Genomic DNA, 13832 nt, shown 5'->3' on the forward strand with positions numbered 1-13832 from the left:
CTACAAGCTTGTTAAGTATATGAATCTAAATGCACCGTTTAGCAATGGTCCTCCATTCTTGCCATGGCCTTTCATGCTAAACAAAGCAGCTATCTTTGATCTAATCAGGATTATACAAAACAGAATCTCTGTCTCGACAGAGAAAAGGGAAGATCTGTTCCTCCCTAGATATGGAGGCGATCATATCTATTTATGTCGAATGGCAAGCAAAATACACTAATTCTATATCCTGAAGACAGCAATTGGTTTAAGCTTGAATGTGGTATTTCAGCTCACAAAGACCAGCACAGGCAGGCAGACAAGAGCGCTAACCCGAGTCATTTATAAGGTAGGAGAGCAACACCTGCTGGTCATGGGCTATAGTAAATACACAAAAGTCTCTACTACAGAAAAATTATCCAAGCAATAGGCACTAAAAACAAATACTTCACTTCTCCATAGCTACACACATACAAAATATTTGAGAGAGATAATAAAGTGAGAATAAACTATCAAGTTTCACCCATGCCAAACGTATAAAAAACTAAATTCTCAAGTGCCAGTCACACACCATCGCAGCCGACAGTGGCTCAAGGAATGTCACGTGAGGCTGTATCCTATACTGGAACTCCACTGGTGCAAATGACTTGCATGTTGCCAATAGATCTTCCTCTTCCTCTCCCCTCCAGGCCCCTCCCATATCTTAAAAACCAGCTTCGGGGGTTGGGACACCCACCCACCCCAGAGATTTTGTGATGCATGGAAGGAGAGGAAACGTTAAGTCCCATTGTGCCAGCAGAGCCGCATGTGCAGAACAATGAATGCAACCCACGGTCAGCTCTATTTGGCAGAAAGCGCTTCAGATTCCGAATTATGTACCTGGAAATGGAAACCTGCAAAAATTCACAGGTGTGTCATGTTGTTGGCAACATTTCTCTGTGTGTCGGTTCCATGCACCTGCAACATTGGAGCATTAAATGAATACACAACACAGATCTATAGTGTGGCCATGCTTGGAATACTATGTGCAGTTCTGGTGGCTGCACTGCAAAGTGGGTGTCGCTGGCCTGGAAAAGACGCAGAAAGGAGTGATCAAAATGCTCAGGGAGCTGGAGCAATATGAGGAAAGTTTACAATAATGAGTAGTGGCAGACAGGAGCACATTTTGCTGTTCAGGGTTTTCCAGTTATAGAGGAAAGCCCCCTTTCTGGTCATCTTTTGCCTAAATTCAAAACATGGTGGGACTCAGAGGACAGGTTGTGACAAAGATCATATGGTCCAGGCTGATTCATATGATATAGAGTTGCCACGTTTTGCTTCAGATGAACTGAATGTCACTGTATGACGACTATGTGCCTTTAGGATGCAAATTTTACACAGTCCATAGGAACTTTTATTTATTTCTACCTTGGCTTTTCTCATATTGTTAGTTCAAATCAGGTGTCAAAAACACTAAAATATAATATAAATAACTGAAATTCCTATCCAATGATGTCTAATACTATATAACTCACAAAAAACGCAACAACCAATACCACAAAATCTGCACAGGGCACAAGGTTTGGTTCCTATTTGTATTTGTCATTTTAGGAAATGGCCCAATCTGTTCCAAGTTGCTCTATGCTCTGTCCAATTTGACTCATGCTTGGGATCTGAAGCAGCTTTGTTGAAAACAATTTTCACTTTGATGGGAAATTAAAGCAGACAGAAGTGGATGAAATTTGCAGGCACAGCAGCCCCTCAAAAGTGGCTTAAACCTGCCAAATTATAAAAAAATATGTAGACATTTGATTTGGGAAGGGACACTTTGATTTTTGTAGAAAAAGGAAACATTTCTAACGTTTTATTTTATGTTCAGGAGAACTGTATGAAATATGCAGCCACAGTCGCCCCTTAGGTTTCACGAACCCTATACAACATTTCAAGAGGAGCAAACATACAACCCTACAATAGTACTCCTATCACTGGAACTAAAACCTTCTCGGATACAAGGACTCTATGCACCACTTTATCCTCACTTTGCACCTGTGTAAGTAGGTTCTGAGGCACAGTTCACTCAGCGTTCCAAACTGATCAGCTAAAGTTAGTAGCTCACAGTAATTTTCACCAGCCTACCTACTTGCCATGTCTTTTGAAGCAATTCACAGCACATTAACCTCCTGTAAAGAGGCAGAGGAGAAGAGAACCTACTTTTTCCATGGTACAAAACCTGGTCACTTCCCTGTTATTCTTACTCACCCATAGTGACCAGGTGAATGTCTGCACGGAAATTTGGCTCATTAATACACGTCCCAATACGCTTAGCTCACATGCCAAGTTGTTATGAATCCCATAACCAATCTTAACCCTACAATGTTTTTAATTCAGGTTCTTCACAACTTTTATCTGGGAAACCGATGCTGGGACGTTAGTGAATTGCCCCAAACCAAATAGGCACTAGGAGAAGGGGACGACAGAGGACGAGATGGTTGGACAGTGTTCTCGAAGCTACGAACATGAGTTTGACCAAACTGCGGGAGGCAGTGCAAGACAGGAGTGCCTGGCGTGCTCTGGTCCATGGGGTCACGAAGAGTCGGACACGACTAAACGACTAAACAACAACAACAACAACAACAAATAGGGCTGAGCAGTGATTCTAACCCAGCTCCATTGCCTACGTGGCAGCTCTTTGAACCATTTGTCAATGAAGACAGTGGAACTACCATGGTAAACCTGAACAGCAAAATGTGCTGCCTGGCACTACACATTATTGCGATACTCAATTCTGCTGCTAGCAGCAACATATCCTCACGATGCGACACAGAAGGTAGCAGACTCCAAGCTTCCTGAAATGCAAGCGAGCAGGAATTACTGCTCAAAAACAAGCAGATAAAAACAAAGCAAATAAATTATTAGTTTCTCACCTTCTTGAGAAGAGACAATGGGTGGCAGGTAATCAGGAATATACTCTTTCCTCTCTTCTGCATCTTTGCTTCCAGGCTGGGGGAACTGCAGGACATTATTCTTGCTGACAGGGTATAAGGGGATTTGATGCGCAAAAGTGACTGGCTCAATATTGAGTATGTAATCTTCCAGTTCATGCAGGTTGACCCCCATAAGCTTGAAGGCTTCACCTACATCCTCCAAAATTGGATCTGTCCGGCCATCTGTTAAAAAAAAGAAAAGGAAAAAAAAGGAATCAAGAAAGGTTTTTAAAAACAAACATTGCAAGTGCATAAGAAATATGTTGATTTAGTAGCTTTAAAAGGGAAAGCAGCAAATCACTGTCACGAAAAGTCCCAGCTGCCTCATTGCCTGGGTGTCCAAAAATCTGATTCTGACAACTAGGAATATCAACATTTTTTCACAGGGTTCTTTAGGTCCTAAACACCTGACACTGCACTAGCATTTGAAGCACTAGCATTTGAAATACTTGTTTCTACTTCTGGTTCAGACTTTAAAAATATATGCACACAAGGCTACAGTGACATTGGAAGAATTTATATCCATACATGATGGTGAGTTAAACTCAGGTGGCCAAGAATTACAGAAGCAAGGCAGCATGCCAGTGGCTCAACCTATGTGTAGATGCAGAAAAAAGTGATGCCCCATGATAATTTGTGGGGGACAGGCAGGGACATGGAAGACTTCCCGTCCCTTTTAATTCCCATGCATTCCTCCATCACCATCAACATGACCTCCACAAGGGAGTCCCTCTGGGAAACCCATTTGGTTGCAGGGATATAAAAATGGGTATTTCACCATGTGGTAGAGTTTAAAGACAACAAGGTGTCCATGTGGCTGCAGGTGTCTTAGGCTCATGTAAGCATGCATGACTCCTCAGTCACCTGAACCCAAACAGAGACCTTGCCCCATGAACTCAGAACTGTTACTTCGGTTGGTGGGCGCAAACTTATGGGTGTAAAGGCAACTCCCCCCTTTGCTTTTAAGTTTCCATATCCTGACGTTTTAGCAGCTGAAAGTATATACATTATTGTGCAGCCATATAAATATGAACAGTTTACCCTTGTTAGTTCCCCCACCACCACCACAGACACTAGTTTTATTTGGAACATCTGTATGGAGTACCATCACATCCGCTGCTAGTCCCATTTCCCCAGTGCCAGGGGAAGGTCTGAAAGGGAGAGGTCAACTCTAGGCACATTACCCACCCACCCCAGTTTTGAGCTCTAAATGAAGAGGATACAAAATCAAGGTAGGGCGCCTAGAAAAGCAGAGGAGACTCCCCTTGTCAGGCCTTCCCCTCGACATGTGGATGGTGGAGGACAGGGGCAGCAAGAGATGTGGCCCCTGTTCTGGTGCTCCATGAGAAGTTACAGAACAACTGATTTGAGCCAGATAACAGTTCAACATCTCCACTATCCCCGGGACAGATGAGCTGTCCTTAGAAGAATGTAAGGATCTGCTTTTTACCTTCTTAGTGCACTTAGCACTAATCATTATAGATTTATTCCCTCAACCTACATCAACTGAATTGGTACTTATTTCTACAATGAGCCATTTATTTTGTGTTTGTAACTTCATACCGTTCTATGTTCATGTATACTCCCCTGTATGTCTCTTGGGAGCATTGCTTTCCCTGTGATAACCCAAGTCCATTAAGAATCCTATTTAACCTGCATCCTTCTTAAACATGGCATCTGTTCTAACAATCTGAATGCTACAAGTTACCCCAATGAGATGAACCTCAGGGTCCCTTCCAACTCTATGATTCTATTATCCTCTTCATTCATTAGAAATGCACTACTGCCTTGTTAATCTCCAGATCCACCAGCAGAGGGCACCCCATCCATTCCTGACAGTAGTTGACAGCTGCAACATTTATTCCTCCCATCTCAATTACAAAAGGTCCACAAATATTTGTGTTTGCGTTTATTGCATTTATATACCACCTTTTCACCCAAGCAGCTCTCCTCCTTTTATCCTCACAAAAACCCTGTGAAAGAAGACAGTGACTGGCCCAAGGCCACCCAGTGAGCTTCATGGCTGATTAAGGATCCGAACCCTGTTCTCCCAAGTCACAGTCCAACACTCTAACCATTACACCACACTGGCTGGTAATGACAGGCAGTCAAATTGTGTACTTGCCCAAACCCTGACCACCTCCACCAACCTCATATCCAAAGTCCAATCAACTGGGAATAACTCTCCATAGGTTCCAACGAGAGAAGAATGGTTACGGAAACTAATGGAGTATGCAGAAATGGCGAAACTTACCGGAAGAGTAAGAAATCAAGAGAACAAACTTTTTAGAAAGGAATGGAAATGGTTTATTGAGTATATACAAATAAACTGTAAACAGATCAAGACATTGGCAGGATTATTGTAAAAATCTGCAGTTTCAAGAATACATATGAGAATAGACGAGCAAAAGAGTAAGTTAAGAAAATTTGGAGCATGCAGGAAAGGACAGAAATAAATATAAAGAACCGCAGAAAGAGGAGGAAGGGAGTTGAAGTCGGAAATGTTAAAGTTATGGTTAAATAATTGTTGTGATTTATATAAATGAAAACTATAAACAAAATTATATTAAGAGAGAGAGTAAGTCTCCATACACCCCTCAAAACTGGAGAAAATAGGAACCAGTCCCTGTCATGCCCAGCACTGCTATTTCCAAAAATGAAAATAATGTTCCCCACGGCAATTAAATCTGTGCCCCTCTTACATGATTACCTACTTTAAGACAAACAAGCAAGCTGGCAGAGTAGAAGGCTACTGTGCCACCAATATTTCTACCCAGCCTTTTTTCTGCCTGCTTGCTTGCTGCTTTGGAGCTATCTGGTATTTAGGCTGACTTCAGTCGACCCTGTTCCAACATTAAATGCACCCATTTTTTCCTTCATCTAACGGAATCCTCATCTCTTCTCTCCCCTGCAACCATAATTCCCAAATAGGGAGCAAACAGGGAAACTGGATACTAGGCCTTGACAAGCCCCAGTTTTTGGTCCACCACTTACAGAGAATATAACCCTATCAATTACCTTTAGCACCACTTTCCTATCCATCCCCTCTGTAAAAACTGAACTCCATACTCAAAAATGCAACTAAAGAGCTAAAGGAGAGCCTGTCCACTGTGACATCATGCATTGATAAACTCAAGATTGGGCTACTGTAAAACATACTATGCAAAGCAATTCTAGAAGCTGCAGTTAGTTACAAAATATAGCAGCTGGGCCTCCTACTGTTCATGTGTTACACTGGTTGCCAATTAGTTACCAGACTAGGTTTAAAGTTTTAGTTCCGACCTATAGAGCCTTAAACAGTTTGGGACTAAGTTACCTGAAGTTACTGCACCTCTAGTTGATCACTCTTACAATCAGCTGACAAGGCCCTTCAGTAGTGCAGCTTGAACTTCTTATGCCTAGTTTGTATGTGTTGCCGCAAATGGCTTGGTAACAGTGTTAGAAACTCAGATACTGTATATAATCTAATTGCCAAATGGCGCTTTAAATCTAGGTTATGTTTGCAGCAATGGAACATCTAGGCGCATATTATAATTATTTTGCAATGGGGTTTATTCTTCTTATTATTTTCATTTCTATACCATTTTATACTTTAAAGAACAAATCTCAAGAATGGTTTACAACACATTAAAATATCAAATAAAACAATCCAGAATAAAACAAATTCAAGCTTTAGGGAAAATATTTCAGATCCTTCTCTAAGTGACATTTTGCTTTCCTCCGTCGCCAACCTGGCATCCAGAGGTCCCCATGTGGTCGCAATTGGACCCGCACCAGTCGCAAAATGGGCCTGCCACCGGGCTCATTTCTAGCACTCCTTGGTAAGCCAATCTCTGAGGCTTGGTAGACCCCATGAGCTCTGCAGGCCAGAGGACTCCCACACCTGCTAGTAGAGGTTCAATTGGCAGTGGCCAGGTGGAGGTCTTTTTCTGCGGTGGCACCCTCCTCATGGAACTACTTCCCGTCTGATCTCAGGCAGGCACCAAACCCTCATGACATTTCAGCACCTACTAAAAATGTGTATTTTCAGGCCCATGTGATTCCAGAAGGTTGTTAGATTTTTATTTTGCCCTGGATTATCAACGGCATTCTTATTTCTGATTGATCTTAATGCTGATATTACATCTAAAAATTATGTATACTGGACCAATGTGGTAGGTGGCACTGAAATTTTAAAATAAATAAATAAGAGACTGAAATGTGAAATCCTCCCTCAGTCACAAACTCATGGAGGCTCTAATCCTACACACATCTTCCTGGGATGAAGTCCCTCTTTTAATTCCATGGGATTTACTTCTCTTTCATCATGCTTGTGGATGCAGCACACGTGAATTTAAGTAGGCTGCTGTTTTCAGCCTCAGCTCCACATCTGCAATACCGAGATAATCATACGGTGGTACCATAAAGGACTCTTGTAAATAATGCCAACATAATGTTTGTGAAGTGCTTTGAGGATTACGCAGGGCTATATAAATACTACAGTGTTAAATAAATGCTAGTCCAGGAATGCATAACTACACCCCTTCTCTGTCATCTTTATAACAACCCCTTTTTCCTCCTTCTGGTAGGCACCTGGTTGGCCGCTGTGAGAGCAGGATGCTGGACTAGATGGGCCAATAGCCTGATCCAGCCGGCTCTTCATATATTCTTATGTACGACAACTCCAGCCCTTCACTCCATCAACTTGACAGACCCATGGGCCTCCTCCTCCGAAGACAACCCTATAGTGATCCTACTCCCCTCCCTACATTCAGTTTTAGTCAAGTGACAACAACCCACATGGGCATCACTCTCTCACCGTGACAACCTTATGGTCCTCCCCAACTTCTTACCATAACAACTCCAAGGTACACCAGCGTCCACAACTCAAGTCACCTCGCTCTCCAGAACACCATATGCCCATCGACTGCAGCCTAATGCCCATATCATACCACCACTATAACAACCAACTGGGGGGGGGTCTCCCCAGGGAAGCTTGTGAGGCACCTTTGTTCCAGATCTTTAGGTGCCAGGCAGAAACATTCGTCTTCTCCCAGGCATTTGGCTGATGAAACAATCTACAGCCTTTAAAACCGTACGTGTGTTTGGGTGGAAGGGGTATTGTTTTTGTTTGTCACTGTGGTATGCCTTTTGCGGTTTTTATACTGTAGACGACCCTGTGGTTCTCAGATGAAGGGCGGTATAGAAATTCAGTAAGTAAATAAATGAATAGCAAACCCCACAGCCCTCCTCTGCCTCCCATACTGTGACAACCCCCCCCCCTGCCTCCCATATTTGTTATTGTTATTGAAATTATATTCCACCCTATACCCGCAGGTCTCAGGGCAGTTTACAGGATAAAATCAGAATATATAACCACAAAATACATAACCAAAACAACAACCCAATAATCCCAACACATTTTAAAAGGGCATAGTTGAAAATAAATAAAAGCAATTTAAAAGAAGCAATGCCCTCCAGTCCCATGGCCACGTCGTGACACCTCCATGCCAACCCCATATCCAAATCCTCCAAATATCCGCTCCAGCCCCAAAGCCATGGCGTGCCAACCCCACACTCCCCCCTACCCAATCTAGCACACTACAACAAGCATCCCCAAACTTCAGCCCTCCAGATGTTTTGGACTACAATTCCCATCATCCCTGACCACTGGTCCTGTTAGCTAGGGATCGTGGGAGTTGTAGGCCAAAACATCTAGAGAGCTGCAGTTTGGGGGTGCCTGCACTACCAGAACCCCACGCCCCACACATATCCGCATCCTGACACCTCTATGCCCATCCCATATCCACGTCCCCCCAAATATCCGCTCCAGCCCCAAAGCCACGTTGTGCCAGCCCCACGCTCCCCCTACCTTAACTCCAGCCCCACAGCTAAACCGTGCCACTACGATAACCCCAAGGTCCTCCTCTGCCCCTCACACTACGACAACCCCACACACCCCACATGTACTCCAGCCCCACTGCAACGTCGTGACATCTCCATGCCAACCCCATAGCCACATCCCCCATATCCGCTGCAGACCCACGGCCACGTCACGCCAGCCCCACGGCCCGCTCCCCCAGGATCACCTCACGTGCGCCCCCATTCCCTACCCCACTCCCCGTGACAGCCCCGTCGCCATGGCGACCCCCTCGCTCCCCTCCACACACCCCCTCCGCGGCCGTTACTCACAGAGCTCGCAGTAGCGCCGGCAGCCTCGGCCCAGCGAGTGCAGGTACCTCTGCAGGACGTCGGTGAGGAGGTCGCAGGCGGAGAGCTGCACGGCGTCCCAGCCCAGCGCCTGGCACACCTGCGCCGCCGACACGCGCAGCAGCCAGCGCGAGTAGCTCTCGCACATCCTCACGCCCCCGGAGCCATGGCCTCTCCTCCTCACGCCGGAGACGCCGCCAGCCCCGCAGCAGCAGCAGCAGACGCCCTCCGGGGTCCCGCCGTCAACGCCGCCGCCAGCGCCCACCGCGACGACGAAGACGCCGCCGCCATCTTGGGGTCGCCCGGGCAGACCGCGCCAGCCGAGCCCAGAGCGGGCAGCAAGATCGATTCGCTCGATTCGCTCCGGCGTCGGCTATCTCTAGGAGGACGGGGGAGGGGCGTGACGTCACGAGAAGAGGGGCGTTTCCTTCTTCTGCCGCCGGGCCTCCTCCTCTTCTTCTTCACTCGCTCGAGGAAGACGGAGGGAAGGAGGCGGGCAAAAGGAGAGCGGCGTTTTATTCAAGCAAAAGCGGCTGGAGGTTGCAAACGCATGCCCTGTAACATTTCTCGGATGAAAATAGGGACGTCAATAATAATAATAATAATAATAATAGAAGAACAAGAGCAATTTTATTATTTATACCCAACAACAATGATTTTATCATTTATATCCAACAAAAACAACAATTTTATCATTTATACTCAGCATCAGCAACAATTTTATTATTTATACCCAACAAAAACAATTTTATCATGTATATCCAACAAAAACAACAATTTTATCATTTATACCCAGCAGCAACAACAATTTTATTACAGTATTTATACCCTAGCCATCCGACTGGGTTGCCGCACCCACTCTATGCAGCTTCACGCATACAGTATATGAAATCATAACAAAACATTAAACATGCTTTTATTTGAGGTTGCTGTTGTGTCTCTGCTGCGGATCACAGCAGACTCCTTTGAATCTCATTGTATCTTTAAAAGGTAAAGGACCCCTGACAGTTAAATCCAGTCACAGATTACTCTGGGGTTGCGGTGGTGGTACCTATTTATCTACTTGCACTTTGACGTCCTTTCAAACTGCTACCGGTAGATTGGCAGGAGCTGGGACCGAACAACGGGAGCTCGCCCTGTCGCGGGGATTCGAACCCCTGACCTTCTGCTTTAAACCACAGTGCCACCCGCATCCCTATCTTAAATGTAAAGGGACCTGAAATGTACTCGGAGTCGAGAGTGAATTTCATGCTCTTTATTCAGCTCATAGTCATCAAGGAGAAGAGGAGAAGAAGAATGGCTCTTTTCCCAAAACCATCTGCTTATATACATTATTTACACAATGGGCCTTGCGTGATTGGCTACTTCAGGGCTACACCTGTGGGCCAATTATATTGTGGATTGACTTCTGCCTGCAGCCTGATTGGCTGCTCCTACAGGCCAATCAGGTAGCAGATTCACTTCTGCCAGCCGCCTGATTGGCTGCTCCAGCAGGCCAATCAGGTTGCGGATTCACTTCCACCTGGAGTTGGATTGGGTAGCTCCCGCTGATTCTGAATCCTATTGTTCTAGGATTTAGCTCAGTACATAACAGGACCCCTGACCATTAGGTCCAGTCATGACCGACTGGGGTTGCACGCTCATCTCACATTATTGGCCGAGGGAGCCAGCGTACAGCTTCCAGGTCATGTGGCCAGCATGACAAAGCCACTTCTGGCGAATAAGAGCAGCACACGGAAACGCCGTTTACCTTCCCGCTGTAGCGGTTCCTATTTATCTACTTGCATTTTGACGTGCTTTCAAACTGCTACGTTGGCAGGAGCTGGGACCGAGCAACGGGAGCTCACCCCGTCACAGGGATTCGAACCGCTGACCTTCTGATCAGCAAGCCCTAGGCTCAGTGGTTTAACCCACAGCGCCACCTGGGTCCCATCCATTGTGTCTTAGGTCTATGCAAAGCGCTACGAATTGCGACCCCCATAGTCGCCTTTGACGGGACTTAACCATCCAGGGGTCCTTTACCCTTTTTTTTTTTAACCTTACGAATTGCAGGGACTTGGGCTCGATGACCCTCAAGGACCCTTCCAACTCTATGGATGCTGCTGTTGTCTGATCGTAGCTAAGCTCTGGAACTCACTGCCACAAGAGGCATTGATGGCCACCGAGTTAGAATAACAGAATCACAGAATCATAGAGTTGGAAGGTCTTCCAGGACTTGCAGCCAAGATGATCATCAGTTATGCCGATGATGGCACCTTCTCACTTTAATATGGCTTAACTAGAGTACATTTATATACCAGCTTTGGCTCCAAGGGACTCAAGGTGGTTCTCCCCTCCTTTTATCCTCACAACAACCCTGTGAGGTAGGCTAGACTGAGAGAAGACAGCAACCTGACCAAGGTCACCCAGTGAGCTTCATGGCTGAGTGGTGATTCGAACCCTAGTCTGCCAGTCCAACACTCTACCCACTGCACCACATAGAGCACTGGTACCTTACTTTTCCAGGTTACATAACATTCAGATGATATAAAATACATCTGTGCAGCCCCAAAGCTGAAAGAAACAAAATGGCTTTTAATTACAAGAGCACAAGGGGAGTTTTTAAGGAGACTCTTCTCTTCCATATGCATGTGAGAGCAGCAATCAGCAGCCGCACTCACTGCTGGATAGTTTGGGCACTAAGAGGATCCAATTCCCTCTCTCTTGAAGAAGCAGCCTTAATTTTCCATGAAGGATTATATTTATTTTTTTCTAATATTTAAAAAAGGGGCAGAAGTTAGCCAAAACTCCCCCCCTTCTGGCATTAGCTATCCATATCTTTCCCCCCCATGCCAACTATAAAGCTGGGCATATGTCCCATTTTAAAGCATGCTTGGACTGGAACAATTACCTTCTAGTCTGCATTACATTTTGAATCCAAGTTTAGGGCAAGCCTGGTAAAAATGTCATCTCTCACAATTGGGTTTCAATTGACGACAGCAGCAGGCAAATTGACACTCTGAAGAGGCAATTAGTCCCATCTTGGCAACTCACTTATAGCTGCTTCCGTAACAAATACCTAAGCAATCCACGGAGGCGGTAAACCAGGGTTTAGGCCAGTGGTTCACAAACATTTCGGGGTACCACCCGCTTGGTTCCATAAACTCATCCCCAGTACACCCTCCCCTATTAAAAAAAACATCATTCAGAATAGTAATTTGCAAGATCCACTTAGGAAGAGAACAGTAAATCCAAAACAGTAAAAACTAATTGCATATTTATTCAAAATCAAATCAAATCAAATTTATTAAACGGTCACAGACCAATTTGACTCATGCAACGAGTCAGCAGAGCATAACATGGAAAGATACAGGGGACAATTTCAATGCAAATAGAACAACAACGCTTTAAAGTTAAAAAAACATAAATGAAATTAAGTGTTAGCATTCCCCTGCGAATTGCCATTGAGTAGCTCTTGTTTCCTATGTCTAATAGCAGATACACAAAATTTAGCAACATTGGTCGTAATTCCGGGGTCCTTATCTTCTACCAAGGCTCTCAGACGTTGGGTATTCAAAATCCAGTTTAAACTACCGGTATTTAGGCTGATTAATTCAACAAAACTGGTTAGCTTGATTCAGTGATACAAACTTGTTGAAGTCAAGATAGTCATTTACACCTCCAGTGCCCCTCTGCCCCTCACTTCTAGTTAATTCCACAGCACCCCACTAGTCTAGGGCTCTAGGCTATACCACTTGGACCTTTGCATGGCTGAATACTCTTCCCTATAAAATATATACTCCCTGTACATAGAAAACTACAGTACCATATCAAGAAGGGTTCAAGCCTAGACTTAACTCCCGACATGCCATTTTCTAAAAAATGTAGAATGTAATTTTTAACAGGGGTAAGCATTCACTCCCTGCTTAAATGCTGCAGCCCAGACAGCAGTTTACAGAGCTCAGTGCTAGGGCCAGAAGGATAGAACAGATTACCTGAGAGGTAAAAGGGAAACATTCTGATCCCAAACTTGTCATGGTCCAGCTAAATGCCAAGGAATGGTGGGAGGCACCAGCTGGGGAACCGCCAAGGGAAGAAGGTATGAAGAGGGAGGAGCAGAGGCAGGCATGTTGACATAGTCTCAGATTACTTGGGAAGAACCCAGTGAAGATTTAGGCAGCTGTCGGAAGGCAGGGACGTTCAGCCTCTACAACTGCAAGACCTACTGAGAAGAGTCGCCATGCTCCTTAGGCCTGGCACCCCTGGGCAGACCTTGTTTCTAATAATAATAATAATTATAATAAATTATTTATACCCCGCCCATCTGGCTGGGTTTCCCCAGCCACTCTGGGCAGCTTACAACAAAAAAAAAAATGAAATAAAACAATTAAACATTAAAAGCCTCCCTAAACAGGGCTGCCTTCAGATGTCTTCTAAAAATCTGGCAGCTGTTTTTCTCTTTGACATTTGATGGGAGGGCGTTCCACAGGACAGGCACCACCACCGAGAAGGCCCTCTGCCTGGCTCCCTGCAACTTGGCTTCTCGCAACGAGGGAACCATCAGAAGGCCCTCGGTACTGGACCTCAGTGTCCGGGCAGAACGATGGGGGTGGAGACGCTCCTTCAGGTATACTGGACCGAGGCCATTTAGGGCTTTAAAGGTCAGCACCAACACTTTGAACTGTGCTCAGAAACGTACTGGGAGCCAATGTAGATCTTTCA

At 45.1% G+C, this 13832-nt stretch overlaps 1 protein-coding gene across 2 annotated transcripts in view; it reads right to left on the reverse strand.

Moving 5' to 3' along the window:
* The window catches only part of TAF3 (TATA-box binding protein associated factor 3), a 148761-nt gene extending 139285 nt beyond the window's left edge, over window positions 1-9476 (reverse strand). Inside the window, exons 1-2 of one of the 2 annotated variants that reach the window (XM_035128439.2) lie at window positions 9114-9476; window positions 2883-3125 (exon numbers count right to left, since the gene is read on the reverse strand). In XM_035128439.2, the coding sequence (XP_034984330.1) occupies window positions 2883-3125; window positions 9114-9279 (409 nt within the window). In that variant the 5' untranslated portion in view covers window positions 9280-9476. The remainder of the gene's footprint in view (window positions 1-2882; window positions 3126-9113) is intronic. The other variant, XM_035128438.2, reaches the window with a different exon arrangement.
* Between the last annotated feature and the right edge of the window lie 4356 nt (window positions 9477-13832).

This window comes from Zootoca vivipara, chromosome 10 (assembly GCF_963506605.1).
Source record: "Zootoca vivipara chromosome 10, rZooViv1.1, whole genome shotgun sequence".
In the NCBI taxonomy this organism is placed as follows: Eukaryota; Metazoa; Chordata; class Lepidosauria; order Squamata; family Lacertidae; genus Zootoca; species Zootoca vivipara.